Below are 21753 nucleotides of genomic sequence, written 5' to 3' on the forward strand. Positions count from 1 at the left end.
ATTAATGTCTTCTGCCAAGATATTCCATGATTCCCAACCAGCCAAAGACATGAACTGACACAAATGCAACAAGGCTGTTTTCTGTAAGACTATTGCTCAGCATCATATGCTTTAATAGCACTGCCTAAAATATAATAGAATTATGTACAGATTGAAAAAGAAATGCTGACTAATGCTGCTGCATTTGATTTGTTTTGTGAGTGAAAAGCCATACTGTTCTTTCAAGCACTTCCCGGGATTCAGAAAATGAAATGTAAAGTTGACACTAACAGAGAAATACTGACCTATTATAGCACAGTGGAAGAAAGTACATGGCTATTATAAATTTGATCATTTTGAATTAGAAACATGACTAACCCAAACTACCAGTAATGCTGATGTTGTTTGGCAGCTGAAAGTTCTGAGTATACTTTGACATTGTAATGCTTGCGCTTCTAAATTTTTTTCTTAGTTCAAGACAACTTTTATGTTCATCCTGATGCAGGGCTTGTTCTTTTCAAGCAAATAATTATGGAAAAATGGAAATACCACATTTTTGTTGGCTGTACTGGAGATGTGATAGTTTGGTCTTTCTTGCCAGCCAAAGAATCTAAGTGCAAAATCCTTATATAAATACAGTTACTGAGATCTTATGGGACTCCAGAGATCTTGGAGGTAGGCTGACCGATGGATGTTACGTTTGTGACAGACACACATTCCATGCATGCACAATAGAGCTTCCCAGACATATCTTTTTGAAGGCAAATCTTTGAAGGTACAAAATCCTAAGGTTGATTGATTGCCAAAATCCACAATTCCAGGGCAATCTCACCATGAAATCTGAGATCAGAGTCTTTGGAGGTACCAGGTCTCTATGGCTAGGTATCCTGAGGGGTGCTCAATTACAGCAATGAATGCTGGAATAACTGGGATCTCTGGAGTTTTGTTAATCCTCCCAAGTATGCCTGAAGGATTATCCAAGAAAAGCGTGCTCTGAAATCCCAGAGCCTTTCTGCAAAGTGGAAGATTTCTCTAAACTACTGGAGCTATTCTGAGCAACCAACCTCAGGGATTCCAGCTGTGCAGTTTAGGATTAATTTACAGTCACATAGCCAGAGGTCTTGAAATCTTGTTGTAGATCATAACTTCATCTTTTTGCAAAAACAAAGGGCAGGAGAAGTCAGTCAGCTCTTATCTTCACAGATCTAATACAATACACCCATTTTGTTCTGTTACATCCATTGGAAGAATTGGGAAAAGGTTAGGAAAATTTATATATAGTGTTAAAAAAAAAAAGAAAAAGACATCTAGAGATATCTTTTTCCCTTTTCTATTGTCCACTTCCCTTTTCTATTTAGAAGACTGGACACAACCTGACTTTATTGTGTAAGGAAACTTTTGGGCAATTCCAAAATATGGCCTGATGTGATAGAAGAGGAGAAGACATGCAGTGACAAGCCTGTTCAACAGGTGCATTGTTACAGGTAGGAAAGAGATACAGAGTCCAGGAATTGTCTGTCTATTAATGTGACAAAGCAGCAATGTTATCACATGTGACACAGCTCACGTCAGAGCTACGTGTTTAGCAGCTCTGAAAGAAGACAAGAAAGAGGACATCTCAACAAAGCAGAGGGGACATCACCAACCTGCACACAGGTACTGGGGAAAAACTGCTAAGAGGAACCAATGAAATACAGGGGTAGATCTAAAAGCAAGAGTCTTTAGACAGTCAGGTTGGAGACAAGTTCATTGCCCAAAGGTGTCTTTACCTCACTGTGAGGAAACAAGCATCTCCAAGGCAATAATCCTGTCATCTGCAGGTGGCTCGATCTTCCCATTGACTGAAAAGGGAGCCATGGAGGATTAGGCTGAATTAAAACACATTTCTAGCTTCCAGGTGCCTGCATGTAGTTGGAATAATTCCACCCAGAGCAGATTTCACTGTTTTAGCTGGATAATCTTTGCTATATTCTGGTTGTCTCTTTTCTCCAACTGTGTCCTTCTTATCTCTTCACGTCAGCTAGATTTCACACCTGCCTCTTATAACCTCACCTATCCATTCCTCATCAACCTGCTTTTATCATTTATTGCCACTTGAAAGGAAATTATCAACATTATGCAGCTCTTCCACCTCATTAATCAAAGACTTAAATTGAAAAGTTGAAGGTGAGACTTTCAAGCATTTGTTGCATTGTTTATAACTAGACACTGGAGCAGTTAAAGAAAAATAACAGCATGGATGTTTTGAAACAGGCTGAGATGACAGAAATAAATTTCATTAAACAACCAGTGTTTTTAATGGGATCAAGTAAGACATAAATTCAGGGCAAGAATCCCACTGACCATGAGGCCCTAGGGATGACAGACATGATGGAGAGATTTTGTGTAGCACTGTGAAATAATATACATGCAAGCTGATCAATACAGCCATTTGACTGAAGTCCAGTTTGCCTGTTGCAAGAATGTAAGTAAACCAGATCAGATAAAATAAATTTGGAGGAAAAAAAAATGGAATCTGTGTGCTAGATATGTTTTCATTCTGAAGTAAACATTTATGAAAAAAATTATTTCTTCTAAATAAACCCTACATATTGTAAAAATAAATTTTATCCAAGCCAACAAAATGGATAGGAATTAAAATGTTTCTTACTGAAGAACAAAAGGCATTGAAATAAAAGAACTTTCTTAGAAAAATACCATCTGTCATTATAATTATCTCATTATAAGGCTTTCAAAAATCCTTAAGAACTGAGTAATGGATATCACATACTACATATGATCAATCTATAGAATTTTGTATATGTAGATACATCAATACATATACACTGATAAGTGAAACTGTGGACATATACACTGACAGTGAAGTTGTGGATGCCCCATCCCTGGAAGTGTTCAAGGCCAGGCTGGATGGGGCTTTGAGCAGCCTGGTCTAGTGGGAGGTGTCCCTGCCCATGGCAGGGGGGGTGGAACTAGATGATCTTTAAGGTCCCTTCCAACCCAACCCATTCTATGATTCTACGATAAGACTTTTATTTTATATATTTAGCTATAGACCTAGATTTTGAAGCTGTATTTCCAGTCTTGAAATCTTTGGATGTTAGACACTAAAATGCCTTTTAAAAAATGTGGACATACCTTTCTGTTCATAAAGTGAGACTCGGTTTGCATACTTTGCACACTCTGTTTGCACCTTGCAACTTTAAGCGGTTGCTTAGAGTTGCAGCTCAATGCTCTTATGAATGTTCTCTGTCCCTTTGGATAAAGCCTTAGGTTAGACACAGTATCTTTTTCTGCATGCTGGCAGATAACTTTCAGATGGTAAAAATTCTGGATCTATCTTGATTGATCTCGTTATCAATTCGCAGCTACCTAAACATGTGATTTTACTCCTAAGAACATGTTTCTTGTCCCCATGCAAAAGAAACCAACAAAAAACCCAAACCCCCTCCCCTACAAAATCCATTCAAAAGTGCATTAAGTCCTAAGGCAAAAAATCCTAGATATACCTTGCCTAAATTCCTTTCTTGTACTGAATCTTGAGCAACTACAAAAATCAAATACATTTTCCATCAACTGTAAAAATTCACAAAAATGTTATGCCATCTCCATGACACTGCTTTGTGTTGTTTATAAATATAATTATGGTTAAAGTCTCACAGTAAATAATGTCAAGATTTTTCAAAGAAAGATATGACAGGCAATATCCTGAACTATTTTTGGTTTTAATAAGATTTGTGGATCCCTAGCTAATTTTATCCTTACCTTTCCCACAAAAGGTTGGTTGCTCTGTGCTATTTTTGTTCCTTACCACTAAGTGATGGGAAGCAAGAGGTTCCTCAGGGTCAATCTCTGCATGCCAAGTTCAACAACAACCTTTTAGTATGTTTCCTGGAGAACGTATTTTCACTGGGCTGTGAAACCATTTAGCTGACAAACTCAACTTTGCTCTACTATGTGATCTAGAGTTTTTCACAGATACAAGAAGAAGTGAGACAAGCTGCTAATGATCTAAAGCTTTCTGAGGCAACGGACAGTCACCTCAAGGAATTTAGTGAGCATTGATAAGACTTGAAATATCTCTTTTGTTTTACACCTGGGCTGATGAACTGATCTCTGATGAAGCTATATGAAAGTAAGAAGAAGAACAGAGAGGCATCCTGGCATAGTTCAGGGGCTCCCAATCTCTGGGGCACATTTTGTTACCAGAATACAGCTATTTTAAAGGAACATGCACAAAATTGAAACCATACCTTCTGCTTTCCCCTGGGGACAGTGAAATGGGTGTTTGGGAGAGGAACAACTGTGCACAGCGTCTGCGTCCTCTGTCAGGTCAGGCAAAGAGCTGGGAATGACATGGCCAGGGGCACCATTTATGTCCAGGCTCTCTTCCCAGGACTGTTATATTCAAGAAACCTAAGTCTGGGAATTGCTGGTTTAAATTATCTGTGCACACAACTCAACACTGAGAATACTTAATATCTAACCTCAGTTCACTCTTTGTCTTCACTTTCTTATCTGTACAATTGAATTTAATTCCTTCCCCCACAGAAGCAGTGAGGATGAGTTTAGTAATGCCTCTGGAGTGCAGTGAAAAGGTAATGAACAATACAAGGATTATGGAGCATTTGAGCTTTTTGGATGAACTATACTCAAGCAGAGCTGAAAGCATTCAGTGCTGATTATGTACCAGCAGTGCATTTACTCTTGTGTTCAAGGAAAAGAGTAATTTCTAAGAAACAGTGATCAGCTGCAAATGAAACTGGTCTAGGCATGGTATTATGAAATATGGTGTTATATATATGTATCTCACCCATTATGGAATAGCAGGTGCAAATGTTTTGCACAATCACCATTGAACAGCTCCTCAAATATTTATGGCTTAGTTTCACCACCTAGTCCAATAGCATCAGATTGTTCAGTTGCTTGAGTACCCATGCAGTAAGGCATCCACAGAAGTGGGGCAGCTGTTCCCTTAACCTAGTATCTTTAGAAGGGACAGTAGCCAGTATCTTTAGACCACACACTTTCTTTCATAACTTGAATAGCAAGAAGTCTGACTTTCACAGTACTCCTATAAATGCCAAAAGCAAATACATGTAATTAGCAGTTAAATTCTTTTAAGCAGTCTTTTGAATTTCCTTTGCAAAATGTTCTGAAATGCAAATGAATTGTAGCTCATTAACATAGTGGAAGATTAAAGGAGATTTAACTTACTACATGTATCTTAACATTACTGGCCCTTTTTCTTCTCTTTTTTTTTTGCCTCTGTAAAACAGAGTTTTGGTAATGAACAGGGATATAAAGCAAGCAAAAATGTTTAATGCCCTGTAGTGTATGTAAAAATAAATTGTAACCCTAGATTAACTGTTATGTTCAATATGAGTTGGCTAGTGGGGTTAATAACGTCCAAATTAATCAAAGATGCTCATCCATACCATTTCAGGTTCATGCACCCAAGCTGTCCATACTAGTGGACTGTCGGTGATGGTGTAGTTGTCATGATCTAGAGAAACATGAAAGATACTGTATTTTTGGAATACATCATGTGCTTAAAGAGAAGTGTCTAGCACCATTTTAGACGCCCTACGTCTCCAAGCTGGCCACCCCATGCATTGCTAAAAAAGATGCAGGTTTCCTGTAGGGTATTTATCATAGATACAACCTCTCGGTGAGTATATCAGACTTCAAAAATGGGACCAGGTGCCTCTTTGTAGGCACCTGAGTTGCTTTCTTTATGTTTACTTTGATTTAATCTACTAATTTGTAACAACCAAACTTGCTAAATGCCTGAGTTTGGAGTAAGGGGCTTCGGACAGGTACCTAAATATGGGGATAGAGTACAGAAATTCTACACTTTTCTGCTTTGAACTCTGCTCTACAATAATGTTGTAAGCAGAAATTTAGCCATCCAAAAGTATTAGTCCATTCCCTCAGGCAACTCTGCACAGGAGTCTATAAATCTCTTTAAAGAAAAAGTATATCCTCATTTACTGCTTGTAAATCTCTATTAAGCTCATCAGGTTTACATGATGAGTGGAGCATGCATAATTTTACTCATTATCCTTTAATCTCCATGACTTCATTGAAACTGTTTGTGGCATGTATTTATCAAAATTGATTTAATACACAAAACAGTTTCTTGCTTTCACAAAAATATTGTGGAGAGCGTAAGGAGCAAGGCTTATATCCTAACTATTGCCATAGAAAGACTTAATTTATAAAGCAATATGTATCCAATGTGTATAGCACTGCCATCTAATATTCATTAAAGTGTTGTGTCTCCAAACACCTGCATGCTCCTTGCCTTTGCCAGCACTTACTACATTCTCTCAGTGTTGCTAGAATAATCATAGAATCATAGAATGGTTCGGGTTGGAAGGGACCTTAAAGATCATCTAGTTAGAACCCCCTGCCATGGGCAGGGACACCTCCCACTAGACCAGGCTGCTCAAAGCCCCATCCAGCCTGGCCTTGAACACTTCCAGGGATGGGGCATCCACAACTTCTCTGGGCAACCTGTTCCATTGCCTCACCACCCTCACAGTAAAGAATTTCTTCCTAATATCTAATCTAAATCTCCCCTCTTACAGTATAAAGCCGTTATCCCTCTTCCTATTGGTCCACTCCCTGATAAAGGGTCCCTCCCCGTCTCTCCTGTAGGTCCCCTTTAGGTACTGGAAGGCTGCTATAAGGTCTCTCTGGAGCCTTCTCTTCTCCAGGCTGAACAACCCCAACTCCCTAAGAAATACAATTTTCAAGCGTGCACAAGGCTTAGATTCACAAAGGGATACACGACCTGCAGGCAGAATAAATGAATGCGTAGCTTGCCTGTGAAACACAGAAAGGCCTTTACAGCATTGCTCAAAAGCTCTCAGAGTCCTGCACAGACCAGCTCAGCATCGTATGTGCAGCTCTAGGCGAGGCCCGAAGTGGATATTAGGGATGTAGGAAATTGCTCATCCTCGTCTCTCCTACTAACAGGCATGTAAGGATTTGAACATCTCGATACCGAGGATCTAAACTTCATACTTGTGAGCCCAGTCCCATGAAGGGCTTTAGTCACTGAAATATTCTGCAATTCAATGTCTAAATTAAGTACACAGTACTGAAAGTAAAATTCACCATGCAAGAGACCTAAATTCCCATAAGTTGCATTTTATGTTCACTTTGAGTTTCAAGCACCTAGCTGAAGTCCACAGCTTATGAATACTGAGTGCTAAGGCAGCCTGGACAAGAGGAACAGCAGGAACTGGAAAGAGGAATGAGTCTCAAACACTGTGTCTCACCAGCTCTTAGAAGCCTACCTTGGGGCTTCAGATAGATGTCTATGTAAGATGAGTTTTAGTGTCCAAAACATTTTCCTTTCTTGAAATGCTTAAAATATGCCTTCCAAGAGTAGTGTGAATGTTTAGCACTGCAGCTTTTTGGCTAAAATTTTTGCACAGGGAAGAGGAGACCTGCCTTTTCTCAGCCTGAACCTCTATTCCAGGAGAGTGCTAGGGCAGGAATAACGGTGTGGGGGTGACACATTCACCACTCCTGCTAAAAATTGGTGAAAGGGAAACTTAAGGAGAGAATTAAAGAAGACAAAACACCCAATAGGTGTCTTAAGCCCCCTTACTAAGGGCCCCTACCAGGAAGCAAAGGCATCCAAGCTAAGCTACGCATACACCACTGCAGGCCTTTTCTGTTTTCTTTATCCTCAAGCTATGTGATTGTAATGTTAAAATGTGAAACATCTGAATGCTAGAGGAGCAAGCAAATGGTACTCAACTGAAAGCAGGACTGATCCAAAGAGTAGCTCAGGATCCTGCCAAAACCTGTTTCCATCAGCAAAATATTCTGATTGCAAGAAAACATCTGATTGCACTGAATACTTGTCTATATATGATTATTTTATATTATCTTGTAAAAGCAGAGTCCTTGTTTGCAACTATAAGGCATTGCCAGGGGGAGGAAAGTTTTCCATAGCCAATAAAAGTGTATTTAAAATGAACATTCAGGCAGTAGTCATTAAGGAAGAGAACTCCCTTTATTTTTTGTACTCTTATTTAAACACTGTAAAATGCCATTAAAGATAGGCAAAGCACTGTTCCTTCTAGCCTAAACTGTGTCTGATCCTGAATGCTTAGGGAAAGGATTTGAAGACAGGGTAAATTAAAAGCTTCCAGTTTTGCTAAGTGCAGGGATATCCTTGTCCAGTGATCACATCTCTGCCACTGTGACTTGGAGCCACTGATTATGGCTGTTTGGACACTGTGGATGGGATTCAGGAACCAAAGAACAGTCTGTAGCTCCATTTTAGATGGAAGACACATTTACAAGGGATTTTCAGATTTAGGATAGATTTTTACTAGAATAGCAAAATCATAGCATCATAGAATGGTTTGGGTTGGATGGGATCTTAAAGATCATCTAGTTCCAACCCCCCTGCTATGGGCAGGAACACCTTCCACTAGACCTACATATGGCTACTACATATGGCTAGCCATATTTACGGGAGGTCATGGCACATTGAAAATGTTTTCCCAAAGAAAAAGTCTCCTGACTTTATCATAATCAAGACAAGACATTTTTCTTTGACCTCAGTTTTGGAAATAGTGACACCATTCTAGATTAAATCTTAAGCACACAAAGACACACAACAGCCAACACCACCAAAGTATACAACGAAAGAATAAAATAAAATCATCTTCATAGAAAATGTTAATCTTAAATATTTAAAACCTGGTAAACCTACAAGTAACTGAGTAAAAGGTCCTGTTCAGGCATGAATCAGGCAGTCCTGACAAGAAGTGTCTCTCCTGATGTTTAAATAAAGAATTTCATTACTGGGTCCAGTTTTGGGATCCCCAACAAAAAAAGAGGTATTAAGTGACTGAAGTGAACCTAGTGAAAGTCCATCAAGGTGACTAGGGGATGGACCACATGATGTACAAGAAGACGCTGAGGGAGCTGGGTTTGTTCAGCCTAGAGAAGAGGACACTAATGGGGGAATATTACTGCTGTCATCCACTAACGAAATTTCTGCTTATGAATAGCTGGAGCCAGACTTGTCCTAGAGGTGTGCATTGGAAGGACAAGAGGTAGTGGTTGCACGTTGTGCCATGCGATATTACAGCTTATACCAGGAAAAAAGCTCACCAGTGGTGAGACACATGCACAGGTTGCTGGGAAAGGTGGTGGAATATCCATCCCTGGAGAAATTCAAGATTTGACTGGACAAGGAACTGAGCAATCTGAGCTATCTTTGTAGTTAGCCTATGTTGAACAGCAGTTTGGACTAAATGGCCTTGAGTGGTCATTATGTGCATCATTCTTCTTTCTTACTGAAGTTGTGTTCCAGCTTTGTCTGGGATTATATTCCTCTTCTGCACTTTATTTGTCACTACTGCTTATGTACTGTTTCATCTTGCTGTCCTTATTTTCCTGAAACATCAATTTGTACTAACTGTTTAATTTTTTACACAACGCTTTCTTGACCAATTTTAGAAGATGATGCACAGTGTACTTGCCACCTCTATGATCACTTCATCTGAAGCGTGTTTCTGTGCCATCGGTTTGGATGTACATTGTGCTAAATACTGCCAAGACTGTACACTCCCGTACATTCCACCAGCAGTTTGCTGACCACAAATGTTTGCAGTTTGCCCAGTTCCCAAACATCCACATTCTCTATAGATTCACATACTCCAACAGTATAAGCCACTGACAGAAAGGATGGGGAACGGATTGCTAAAGAGATCCAGTAAGGCTGCATTCCTGCTCCAGGCACTATTCTGAACAACATAATTGCGATGAACATTTAAAGATGTCCATAATAGAGCAAAAAACTCATCAAAACAAATTTGCCTATAAAATGTTCTTTTTGCTGCAGCCACCCCGAATAACTGACAGGGAACTTTTTAACCACATCTACTAAGCATCAAGTTTGTCTGGTTGTTGGCTTTCTCTTATGAATTTTGCAGCATTCCCTAGTGAGCAGAATGCCCACTGCGAGGACATTTAGGATGGTCACTGTTAGGTTTGAAGCTAGGGTTTAGAGCAGAACAGATATGGCAAGTCTACAGGGATCAATATGACCCTTACGTGAGCTGCTGCAAGGTACACAGAGGGTAAAACTGTGTCTTATTTTCCCTTTGCATTACTGTTATTATGCCCAGAGGCCATTTAGCAACTGGATGGGGAATTTGATGATGGAAAATATTGTTCTTCCTTATTTTTATTGATAAGATGGGGTTCTTATTTTTCCTGTCCTTTTCTTTTTCAGTGGCGATGAATTCTCAAGTATAGGAAACAGGCTCATGCTTCTGTAATGTGAAGTATCTGGCATGCTTGGGAGATCTGAATCAACAACTAATAATATGAAAGAAAAAATAATTTTCCTTACTAGCAAAGGATTGTTTCTCATTTGTTTAAATGCAAGGACAGGACATTCTGACTCTTACCAAGAGATTTTTCCACAACTGCTTCTTAAAGCTATAACATTAGCCTTGTTATACTGACTTACTGTTCCATGGATAATCACCACATACTGTAACACCACTTGTATAATCATTTAATCATGTAAAAGACAAAATTAATGCAGAACTTTCCCTAAGAGACTTTTTAAATGTAAAATCGATAGTCTCCATGGAAATGTAGCCCAATACAGGTTTCTCCTCTGAGCCTCCTACTCTAGTGACACTTTTAATATGTGCTAATTATGCACGTTCATCCTTCTATCACATAGTAGTAGGTAAATGTTATTTACTGTTTGATTGTTGGAGAGCTTAGATCATTATGGACAATATTGAAACTTCCTAAATTCTATGGAGTATACTTATACTGAAATTCATGTTGATGAGAAACCTGGAAAGTAGAGCTCCTCTTCCTCTCTTCATTTTAAGGGAGGTAGCTATTAAAATGCAAATTACATGCAGAGCTATTTGAATTAAGAGAAAGACAAACAAAGAATTCTATTATTTAAAATGTTAATAGTTTGGACATGCTGCAGCTGCTCCAGGATAACCTTTGCTTTGGGAAAAGGTTTTATTTGGTCATGTTTTGTGTCAGACTTCAATATTTTTCATCTACATCCAGAAAAATGCAAAGATATATCTATGTACCCCAGATTCAGGCTCCCTTGTGTAACTCAAGAGTGTTGCATTTACTCTTTTTAAGAATACTGCATAACTGTATAGTTTGAAGAGATGAGGTGACAGACTAAATTGTGGCCTGGAAACGAACCTTAGCTTATTGATAAGGACTTAATAAAACTATATATTTTATTAAAAGATGACTAGACTACAGTTTGTATGTATGTGAATATGTAAACAGCTGGGATTCATTCCTTAAAAAAAAAAAAAAAAAAAGATGAAATAGACATGTTCATCACACGCTGTGAGCTGAAGTGTCCTATGGAGATGTCTCCTTCAATGATAGAGGGAACTTAGGTACCTCATGAATTGCCTGAGATTATGATGGGTGAATCTGAGGCCTTATTACTTGGGTGGGCTACGGCACTGCAGCAACCAAAGTCTGAAAGCTGAACCCAGCAAACGTGAAACCGGAACTACAGGAAGCCACTAGAGATCAGTGTGTAAAATACATTGGTTTAGATGCAAGAGATTTTGGAAGGCACAGTTTATCTGAACATTACAGTCCAGATTTAGCCACAAGCTATTTGACGACGTGGTATCTGACTATTGATCTCTATTCATTCTCATGAATATTTGTTTAAGCAAGCAGTTCCCTTGACTTGACCTGTACTGCTCACAGAGGAAGGCCTTATTCAGCACAGGCAGTACTGGCATGATCTGACCACGTGAGTCGATCCTCCAAATATTAATACTGCTTTTAGAAATGATAGTCATCTTGATAGTCATATTTCTCAGGGTTAATGGCTTCTTCAAACAAGTGCTTTGGTATGATGACTTACTTAAACCCTTTCCTAAGAAAACAATTGTGTCAGAGGTTGAGGGCAATGGAGGTTCTTCCTCTTCCCACTGCACATTTTCTGGAGAAGATTTGGCCATCAAAATTTTAGAACTGCCTTTAACTGAAACCTTACCCTTCTCAGATTGTGCCTTTTTCTCTGTGCTCAAATTTCTTTCTTTAAAAAGATAGGTTAATGATAAAACCCGCTTTGGCATGTCAAGGTCCATGTGTCAGCTATGCATTTGTTCTTATTATCCTTCAGCCTCAGGACACTGGGAAAGCTGGATAGATACTGACAACCTGCTGTTTTGAAAGGCTGAACAGAAAAGCCACTAATCTCTCCTCTGGGCACGGGGCAGCGCAGAAGAACACCCTGCTCCTCACCAGCATTGTAGCATTTATTTCCAAGGAAGTAATGTATAAAACGATTGAGCTTTATATTGGTTTCTTATTTCTTGATGCTACAAAACTGAGGAAAATTACTGGAGGAAATTTTTTTTTTATATTTAAATGTGAATCTCACCCACTGACATTAGTCTGACTTGTCTGTAGAAAGCCTAAGCAGCCTGCCAGATTGATCCATTCCTCCCCAATAACACTAGATATTGGCTTTTTTTTGAATGTTAGTAGCAATATTTACCCAGCGAAGGACAATACACCTCACAGTGAAGGCTGGTGGTGAGGACTGTGTTACGCTGTGCCATCATGGGATTATCTCAGACAGCAATTAATCTGTGGAAGGCAGGTCCTTCTCAGAGCTTCCCAACAAGTAAGTGTACACAGGGTTTTCAGTCATGCATGCTTGTTTGCTTAAGTGAAAGCCAGATGTAGCCCTGCCTCCTGCTTTCTGCAGGGCTCTACTGAGGAACATATAGAGGAAAAGACACTGACTCATTCTTCTCTGGAGTACCAGGCATTGCCAATTAGTGTATTAGAAATTCAACACAGCATTGTAAATTATATATGATCAATGATGTTATAAGCCTTGTCAGTTTGGTAGATCTAAAAAAAGCCAGCTGTTTGGGAAAAAGTTGCAAAAATGTAGGAAAACAGCATCTTAATGGGACGCTCTGAGAGAGGTAACAGTATCAAAACACCACCAAAACATTTCAGAAAAGTTTGTGCATGAACTTTTCTATGTGATGGCAATTTAAATGAAGATATAAAGTTTAAATTCTTGCAGTGAAGGCTACTAAGTCCCTCCTTCCACAATTTCGTTTCAGTCCAGACCAAATATATTTGGCCTGCTCTGGTTCAACTTGTGCTACTTCCTAAAATAAGAAACAGGGGAGACACCATGGCACACCAAGAGAGATACTATCTAGCAGGGGAGACATGCGAAGGTAAGGAGCACCTAGAATAGCCTAATCCGATAGGACTGGGCAACCACACAGGAAGACATTTAAGGCTGACATGGCCCACACAAAGTAGGCTTTCAATAATCCTGGACTTAAATTTTTATTTTAAACTACCAGGAAAGAGTGGGAGTCTTTCCCCTCATTTTAAAAATGCTAGGGGATTTCCTTATTCCCTCTGACATAAAATATTTTGTTTGAAGTTGAGTGACAAGTTCTCAAGGGTTTTGCACAGATAAAAATACTCTGCATGCGTATTTTAATGAAAATACTCACTTGAAAATGCTGGTCAGCACTATTTGCAATAGGTGGGTCTGTCATATTAGAAAGAAGCATACTTTAGGTAACTAAGGTTAGTGAGAACACTCTAGAAATGACATTGTGCCTCATTCTAATACATGAAAAATAATTATTGTAGCAAAGGGACCCTTTTTTAAAAGTAGACTAACAAAGAAAAAAAATGGACACGTAGAAGAATCAGAACAATTTCTGACCTGGAGGAAATAGATATTAAAAAGCATATCAATATGTATGTTTCAGGACACTGCTTAATAACAGGAAGGAACCCCCGATATCTTTTTTTTTTATCCCGTAATGTAATATATCAGGTGGTGCCACTGTGGATTTTTAAACTCTTCCCAAGTTGTCTACTACTCTTGCTAGGTATTGGAGAAGATGGACCATTTGCCTGTTTTGGCAGGTCAAGAATTCATGAGAGAACTCTCTATTATATCTTCCTGCCTCAGGAAGGCTTGCCAAAACCACAGGGGTCAAAACATTTTTCACTATATTTTCTTTAGTAATACATTTACCCAGGACCCACGGTAATATCATCCACTCGACGACGGTTGGTTGTGGTCCCTGCATGTTCAAGTCTGACCTGTCAATGTGCTGAGAGGCAAGCAACAGCAGGAACAGAAAAGTCAAGTAGGATGCAGTATGGCAGATAAATTTGATAAATGGCTTTCTGATGAACAGCCCTAATGGGCTTTTGGGAGCTATTAGGTAGCACACAGAGAAGACCGGGAAAAGGAGTCCTATCACAACACATGTCAACATCTTCACGGCCCAGTGTCGCCTCCTCCATCCGGGGAACTCGTCGTACCAGCGGGATGCGAGCAGCTGCTGGCAGTTGGGCTGAGCAACAAACTATAGAGAGAAGAAGAAAGGAAGACAGTTAGTTCCTTGTTACCTCTGTAAAGTTATTTCAATGCTTTGTATGTTACAACAAGTAACCTTTGGATAGAGATTAAAAAAAAAATTAAAATAAGCTGTGCACGCCTACTCATACTGATAATACCAGTAAGACAGGGCTGGGTCAGCCTGCCCTTCCTTCAATGCAAAAAGTATACTACAAAGCCATCAAAATTCACTTTTCACAGTAAAGCTTGACTTCCCTGTCAGTTGAGTACACAAAGAGTCAACAGACTGTAAAACACATGAACCTCAAACGCTGAAAAAAACAGTTGTACCTCAAACTGAAAAATAAGTTCACAAGTACTTCCATTATTCAACCAGCAACATTAGTGGAGAATTCACAGAATGCAAGGTGGAAGTCACTATGAAAGTGAAAAGCAAGACTGAGATCTGTAAACAGTGAAACTGACTTCCATTGCCATGAACAAACTATTCTCAGTATGTTCCCTGCTAATTCTCTAAAAATCAGGCTTACATGCTTTTATACTGACAAAACTCCTACAGATACATTACATAATGCTTGCACAATACGAACTAAGCACCAGCATTCCCCGGTGCTTCACTAATCCTTGTCAGGATATATTCCTATCCTGTACAATGTTTTATGGTCTGTTTGTTCCCCATGATGTGATTTCAGATTTTAAAATATGATCCTTAAAATTAAATTTCACCAAAAAAATCCCCAAGCCCAGTAAATACTTAATATTTTTCAGACAGCTTTTCAAAGAAGCTTTATGTATATTCCATGGGTTTATGTCATTTTTATTTGATCGCTAGTTCCTATTTTCCCTAATGCTTTCTTTTATAAAGGGGACATAAAGTAGCTGCATGCTAGACTTGTCATGAGCTGTAGAATAGAAGCAACATATGCATCAAAGAGAGCCAGAATTGTTGCATTTTGTTTAAAAATAGAAAGAAAAAAAAAAAGAGAAGACTTATTTTCCTTATCTTACTGTGGTGGTTTGACCATGGCTAGATGGCAGGAGCCCACCAAGCTGCTCTATCACTCCCCCTCCTCAGATGGATGGGTTTCCCAGCCTCCTTTGGGTGCATCCACCTGCTCCAGTGTGGCGTCCCGCACAGGCTGCAGGTGGATATCTGCTCTACTGTGGACCTCCATGGGCTGCAGAGAGACAGCCTGCCTCACCATAGTCTTCACCACAGGCTGCAGGGGAAACTCTGGTCCGGAGCCTGGAGCACCTCCTCCCTCTCCTTCTTCACTGACCTTGGTGTGTGCAGAGTTTTTGCTCTCACATATTCTCACACCTCTTTCTGTCTCCAATTGCTGTTGCACGTGTTTTCTTCCCCCTTCTTAAAAATGTCACTGATGGGCTTGGCCTTGGCCAGTGGTGGGTTCGTCTTGGAGTCAGCTGGCATTGGGAAGCTTCTAGCAGATTCTTACAGAAGCCACCCCTGCAGCCCCCCTACTACCAAAACCTTGACGTGCAAACCCAGTAGAGTTACACACATGCATATACACATACACTGGATTAAATCGTTAGCTGAAGACATAATAAAGCTATGCAGAATCTTCTTTATCTTATTAAATAATAAAATTGTTAATTTACATCAAATAATTTTATATTTGAATTCTAAACAAATGCACCTAGTTTGGGATTTTGCATTATTTTGATAATATAACCACAGGAGCCAAGTCCCTTTGGGGATGATTAATAGGTAACTTTTAAAACAGTTTCCGAAATCACTGGGATTACTATTTAGTTTGGAATGAAATGAGAGTCAGCATGCATCTCCTATGTATGTCTGGATCTTGTCAGAAATGTTAACCTGAGCCAAACTCAGACCTAGTGTATGTTAATGAAAGGCCAGTGTCCTTAGCAGAGACATATTCGTCTACCAGACACCACCACTGAAGCTGCCTCTGACTGTTGTGAAAGACAAGAAAATTTACTCATACCTTGAAAATAGCCTTAAAGAAGAGTAACAGAGTGTTCTTTTCCATTAGGAAAAATGCATACTCAAGGTTTCAGGGTGGTTGTTTCAAGATACAAATGTCTGGAATGACCCTGCGTGGAGTCAGAGCAGATGGTTTCTGAGTTATGTTTTTGCCAAGTTTTTAACAGGGGTCTACCTACAAGATTTTCCCCCTCAGTTTCCTTGGCTAGGTACAGATTAGTGCGTTGCTTGACTAGTGAAAAAGTATGACTTGTGGACTAGTTCCTACGTAAAGTATTTTCCTTTTTTTTCCCTGGAGTGTTTCTCCTTCTTCATATTACATTACATATCCTTCCCATTACATACCCTCTCACCTAAAAGTAATCTGTTCCTAAGTCCTGTCTGTGTCTCTGTTCTCAACAGCTGTAGGCTGCCCTCATTGTGTTGGGGACCCAGGTGAAGGAACAAATTCCAGTGGCTAGCAAAGGCTGGTGGTAGACATAGGGGGCCTACTTCTTGCTCAGCATGGCTAAAAATGAATGAATTTCCCTTGCTGTAATGTAGAGGAAAGTAAGTAAAAGTTTGGTCTTTACAACATCCACCAAGTATTGGGCTGCCCTGAGGCTGGGTAGACTAGAACTGATGCAGAGGTACCTCACGCCATGAGGAGATGCCCAACTGCACCATCTGGATGGTGCTCCACAGTGGGCGGGCAGTGGCTGCTTAGTTCTAAACTTTACACAGATTAATATGCAAAACTTTCAATGTTAATATAGAAAGTATTTCTGAGCAGGCTTGAAAAATTGTTTCTTGTCTCCTAATACCCATATTGGATTTTGTTGTGTTGTGACTGTATTGCTAAAGTATGATGCGTTAAAGACAAGAATTGCTTTCTGAGGCACAGGAAGTTTTTCAGTAAGTGGAGAAAATCCCAAATGCTGAAGAGTCAATTTTTTTAATTTTAATTTTTAAAGAAATTATCTCTCATACTTTTCTTCAAATTATGACTGTGACAGGACAGTTTTAGCACTGGTTGGATCCTCTGATTTTAGGAGAAAACTAACATAGACTATACATTTGATGTGGCTAGAGTTAGGGGGAGTGCCATCCATAATGTATTTCAAAATTACTTACTAGACATAAAACACATCAGAAGAAACTAATAGTGTAGCACGGAGAATTATATAAAATACTATGTCAGCATTTTGGTAAAATACTTATGTCAACATCGGGTGAAGTCCCTGGTGACTGGAAAAAAGGAAACATTGCACACATTTTTAAAAAGGGTAGAACGGGAGGCTCTGGGAACTACTGACCTGTCAGCTTCACCTCTCTGCCTGGGAAGATCATGGAACAGATCCCCCTAGAAGCTATGCTAAGGCACACAGAGGACAGGGAGGTGATTCGAAACAGCCAGCATGGCTTCACTGAGGGCAAGTCCTGCCTGACCAACCCAGTGGCCTTCGATGAAGTGACTACATCAGTGAAGAAAGGAAGAGCTACAGATATGGCACTGGAACAGGCTGCCCAGAGAAGCTGTGGATGCCCCATCCCTGGAAGCATTCAAGACCAGGCTGGATGAGGCTTTGAGCATCCTGGTCTAGTAGGAGGTGTCCCTGCCCATGGCAGGGGGGTTGGAACTAGATGATCTTTAAGGTCCCTTCCAACCCAAACCATTCTATGATTCTGTGTCATCTTGCTGGACTTCTGTAAGGCCTTTGGCATGGTTCCCCACAACATCCTTCTCTCCAAAGTGGAGAGATATGATTTTGTGGGTGGTCTGTTTGGTGGATGAGGATTTGGTTGGATGGTCGCATCCAGAGTGTAGTGGTCAATGGCTCAACGTCCAGATCCGTAACAAGTGGTGTCCCTCAGGGGTTCATATTGGGACCAGTACTGTTTAATATATTCATCAGTGACACAGACAGTGGAATCAAGTGCACCAAGCTGAGTAGTGCAGTTGACACACCTGAGGGACAGGATGCCATCCAGAAGGACCTGGATAAGCTCCAGAAGTGGGCCCGTGTGAACCTCATGAGGTTCAACAAAGCAAAGTGCAAGGTCCTGTATCTTGGTTGGGGTGACCCCCGGTATCAATGCAGGCTGAGGGATGAAGGGATTGAGAGCAGCCCCACTGAGAAGGACTTGGGGCACTGATGGATGAAAAGATGGACATGAGCCAACAATGTGCGCTCACAGCCCAGAAAGCCAACTGTATCCCGGGCTGCATCAAAAGAAGCACAGCCAGCAGGTTGGCAGAGGTGATTCTGCCCCTCTACTCTGCTCTGATGAGACCCCACAGGGAGTACTGCATGTCCAGTCCAGCTCTGGAGCCCTCAGCACAGGAAAAATATGGGCAAGTTTGAACGGGTCCAAAGGAGGGCCACAAAAATGATCAGAGGGATGGAACACCTCTCATATGAGGACAGGCTGAGACAGTTGGGGTTGTTCAGCCTGGAGAAGAGAAGGCTCCAGGGAGACCTTATTGCAGCCTTTCAGTACTTAAAGGGGGCCTACAGGAAAGATGGGGAAGGACTTTTTAGCAGGGCCTGTTGCGATAGGACAAGGGGTAGTGGTTTTAAACTAAAAGAGGGTAGATTTAAACTGGATACAAGGAAGAAATATTTCACAATGAGGATAGTGAAACACTGGAACAGGCTGCCCAGAGAGGTGGTAGATGCTCCATCCCTGGAAACATTCAAGGTCAGGTTGTACGGGGCTCTGAGCAACCTGATCTAGTTGAAGATGTCCCTGCTCATTGCAAGGCGGTTGGACTCGATGACCTTTAAATGTCCCTTCCGACCCAAACTATTTCACGATTCTATGATTTTGTGATTTTAAGAGCTGCACGTATAGGGAAGCAGTTCTAGTACTTCAGGCAAAGGTCTACACCAGATACCACAACACAGTGCCTACAGATGATATACTGCATTTCTGAGAGGTCCAGATATATGGTTTCATGCTGTCATTTTTATATAACAGCACTGTCGTCAAGGTTAGTTAACAATGTCCTGAAGCAACAAAAATGTCTGTCTGTTCACTGCAGCCTTTTATTTATGGTTCTGAGCTCCATTGGCCATATAACATGTACTATGAACCACTCCAAAGCGTCTTCTTCAGACAACTGTAAAATTACCTTAAATCTCTTGCTGACACTTATTTTATAGTTACGCTTTTCTGCTTCATTTATCAAGGAATTGTATGACATTATTAAAAATGTCCAAATTAATTTTCACAAATTTGACTACTTGCTCCATTTTTGTGGTTGAGAGATTTTCATCATATGCTGTGAAATATGTTTGATAGTGATATTACATTATTTGTTACATTAGTTGAATAATGTGGGAGCTTCTTGAATGGGAACGGCTGGTGTACCCTGATGGCAAGAAATGCATACTCAACGGTGAACCCTACAGCCTTGTTCCTCAGCTGCCCAGAGATGAGGAGCTTGTTGTTGCACACTGCATGTACCTTCTTGTCCAGTGGACCTGTTTCCTCCAGATGAAATGAGGGCAAGGTGTTGTATACTCTCACCTTGTCTTCATGTGTAATAAGTAAGTATTTGAGCACATACAGGAACTCGGAATGGGGAGGACTTCTTGGGACTCACAGTGTAAATGCCACCTGTATTGGCTGTCTCAGACATTACTTACAGGTCACATACGGTTATACAGGTCAAGTGAGTTTATCTGTGATTAACATATCTTATTATTGATCCTGAATGCTGATTACACTTAACTTTTTGATTTATCCACTAAAAAGCCCTTCTCTACTGTAACGAAAAAAAAAGTCTTCATGGCAAAATTCTCTCGTGAAAAGAGATTTAGACTCTAACTATTATAAAGACTTCACTCAGAAAGCAATAGTAGAAGTGGGTGGAAAATACACATGCTCCAAGCCATAAGAGACTTCCTGTATAAGTGGATGGGATTACATCTAGGATGACCACATAGTAAAGCTATGTTGACATGTAAATCCTCTGCTGAACAGGGAGGTAAAAAAAAAAAAAAAAAAAATTTTAAACAAATATTTTATGACTAGCAGAAATAGAAACACTCTGTGACATTAATTTGCCAATTCTGCATTGCCTATGCCAAAATATTTTCATTGTAGTATATTTTTTCTTCCTTAATTGGAGATACTGCATTCTGAGGTATTCAAAGTATCTTTTGTACTGTCAGTATTATGTTCTATGTTATTCGACTTTGACAATGTCTCCATATAATTAGCAATCAGCAAGTTTATATTTTCACATTACAATGGCTTCCAATAGCTTCCAGCATTTTGTAATTATGCGAGGGATTTTGCTGTAATGATTATTCCTGGTTGCACATCTTAGCTCCTTCATAACCCATCTGAAAATGTTTTGGTATTCATTCTCTTAGTTGTCATGCTGGGAATTGGCTCTTCCCTGAGACTAGTGAAAATCAGAAATTACTCACAGTGCCAGCTGAAATAATCTGGTATAAATAATAGCAGAGCCTGATTCTAGTGATACCCAAGCACGCACATAGGCCAGAATTTAATTTTCACTGCTGATTAAATCTGATCTTTAGTTTCGCTATAATACATACCCTTCCATCAACAGAAATAACGAAGAAATAATCTAATGCTATTAATTATATGTTGTCTTTATAGAAATAATATTTTTATTAAAATATTTTTTTTTATAAATAATACATTATAATATGTCAAGTCAGTTCTTGCCCATAGCACAATAATACCTCTAACTATTTATTTCATTGTATTAGGAAATACACAAAAATATTAAAAAAAACCGCCAAAGCCGCTTATAAAAGAACATTAATTTTTACACTTATAAAGCAGTCTAACAAAAACTAAGGTCCAAATTAAATTCTCCTTCTGAGATCAAGAGGTGGTTTAGTATACATAACAGGAAAAGAATGTGATTTGTCATCTGGAAATGAAAGCTGTCAAAGGAAAGTGATTTCTTTTTTGATTTACACACGAGTTATGCTGTAACACAACAAACTATCCCTGATACTATTCTCTAACAGATTAAAGTTAAAGATCTTTTTTGGAGGGGAGAACGTAAAAGAAAACGGTTATCATAAAGCTTCTTAGTGATACTTTTTATAAAGTCATGGCCAGATTCTCTGTTGTACCGTTTTGTACTGACAATACAGCCAACTGTTAGCTCTCAGGTCTGCTGCTCTGTCACGCACATTTTCCAATGATGGTATTCCAGTTCAACAAGAATTAAGCCCGATTATTTTTCTTTCTCTAGAACATTTTACTTTTCGTATTTTACACATTTTCCCAGATATTTGTGAAAACATAAGCTCTTCTAGTTATTTTAACTTCAAATGTAGATGTCAAAATTCTCCATCTACTAGTTGTGAAAAGTATACTTGCATGGCACTAATGACAGATTCAAGTCCCAACC

The 21753-nt window shown here is 39.6% G+C and overlaps 1 protein-coding gene across 2 annotated transcripts in view; it reads right to left on the minus strand.

The window, feature by feature from the left end:
- The window catches only part of TRPC4 (transient receptor potential cation channel subfamily C member 4), a 158795-nt gene that overhangs the window by 30928 nt on the left and 106114 nt on the right, over window positions 1-21753 (minus strand). For both annotated transcript variants that reach the window (XM_054188031.1, XM_054188032.1), the window contains one exon: window positions 14066-14402. In XM_054188031.1, coding sequence (XP_054044006.1) covers window positions 14066-14402 — 337 coding nt within the window. The remainder of the gene's footprint in view (window positions 1-14065; window positions 14403-21753) is intronic.

Source organism: Rissa tridactyla, chromosome 1 (assembly GCF_028500815.1).
Source record: "Rissa tridactyla isolate bRisTri1 chromosome 1, bRisTri1.patW.cur.20221130, whole genome shotgun sequence".
NCBI classification, from domain to species: Eukaryota; Metazoa; Chordata; class Aves; order Charadriiformes; family Laridae; genus Rissa; species Rissa tridactyla.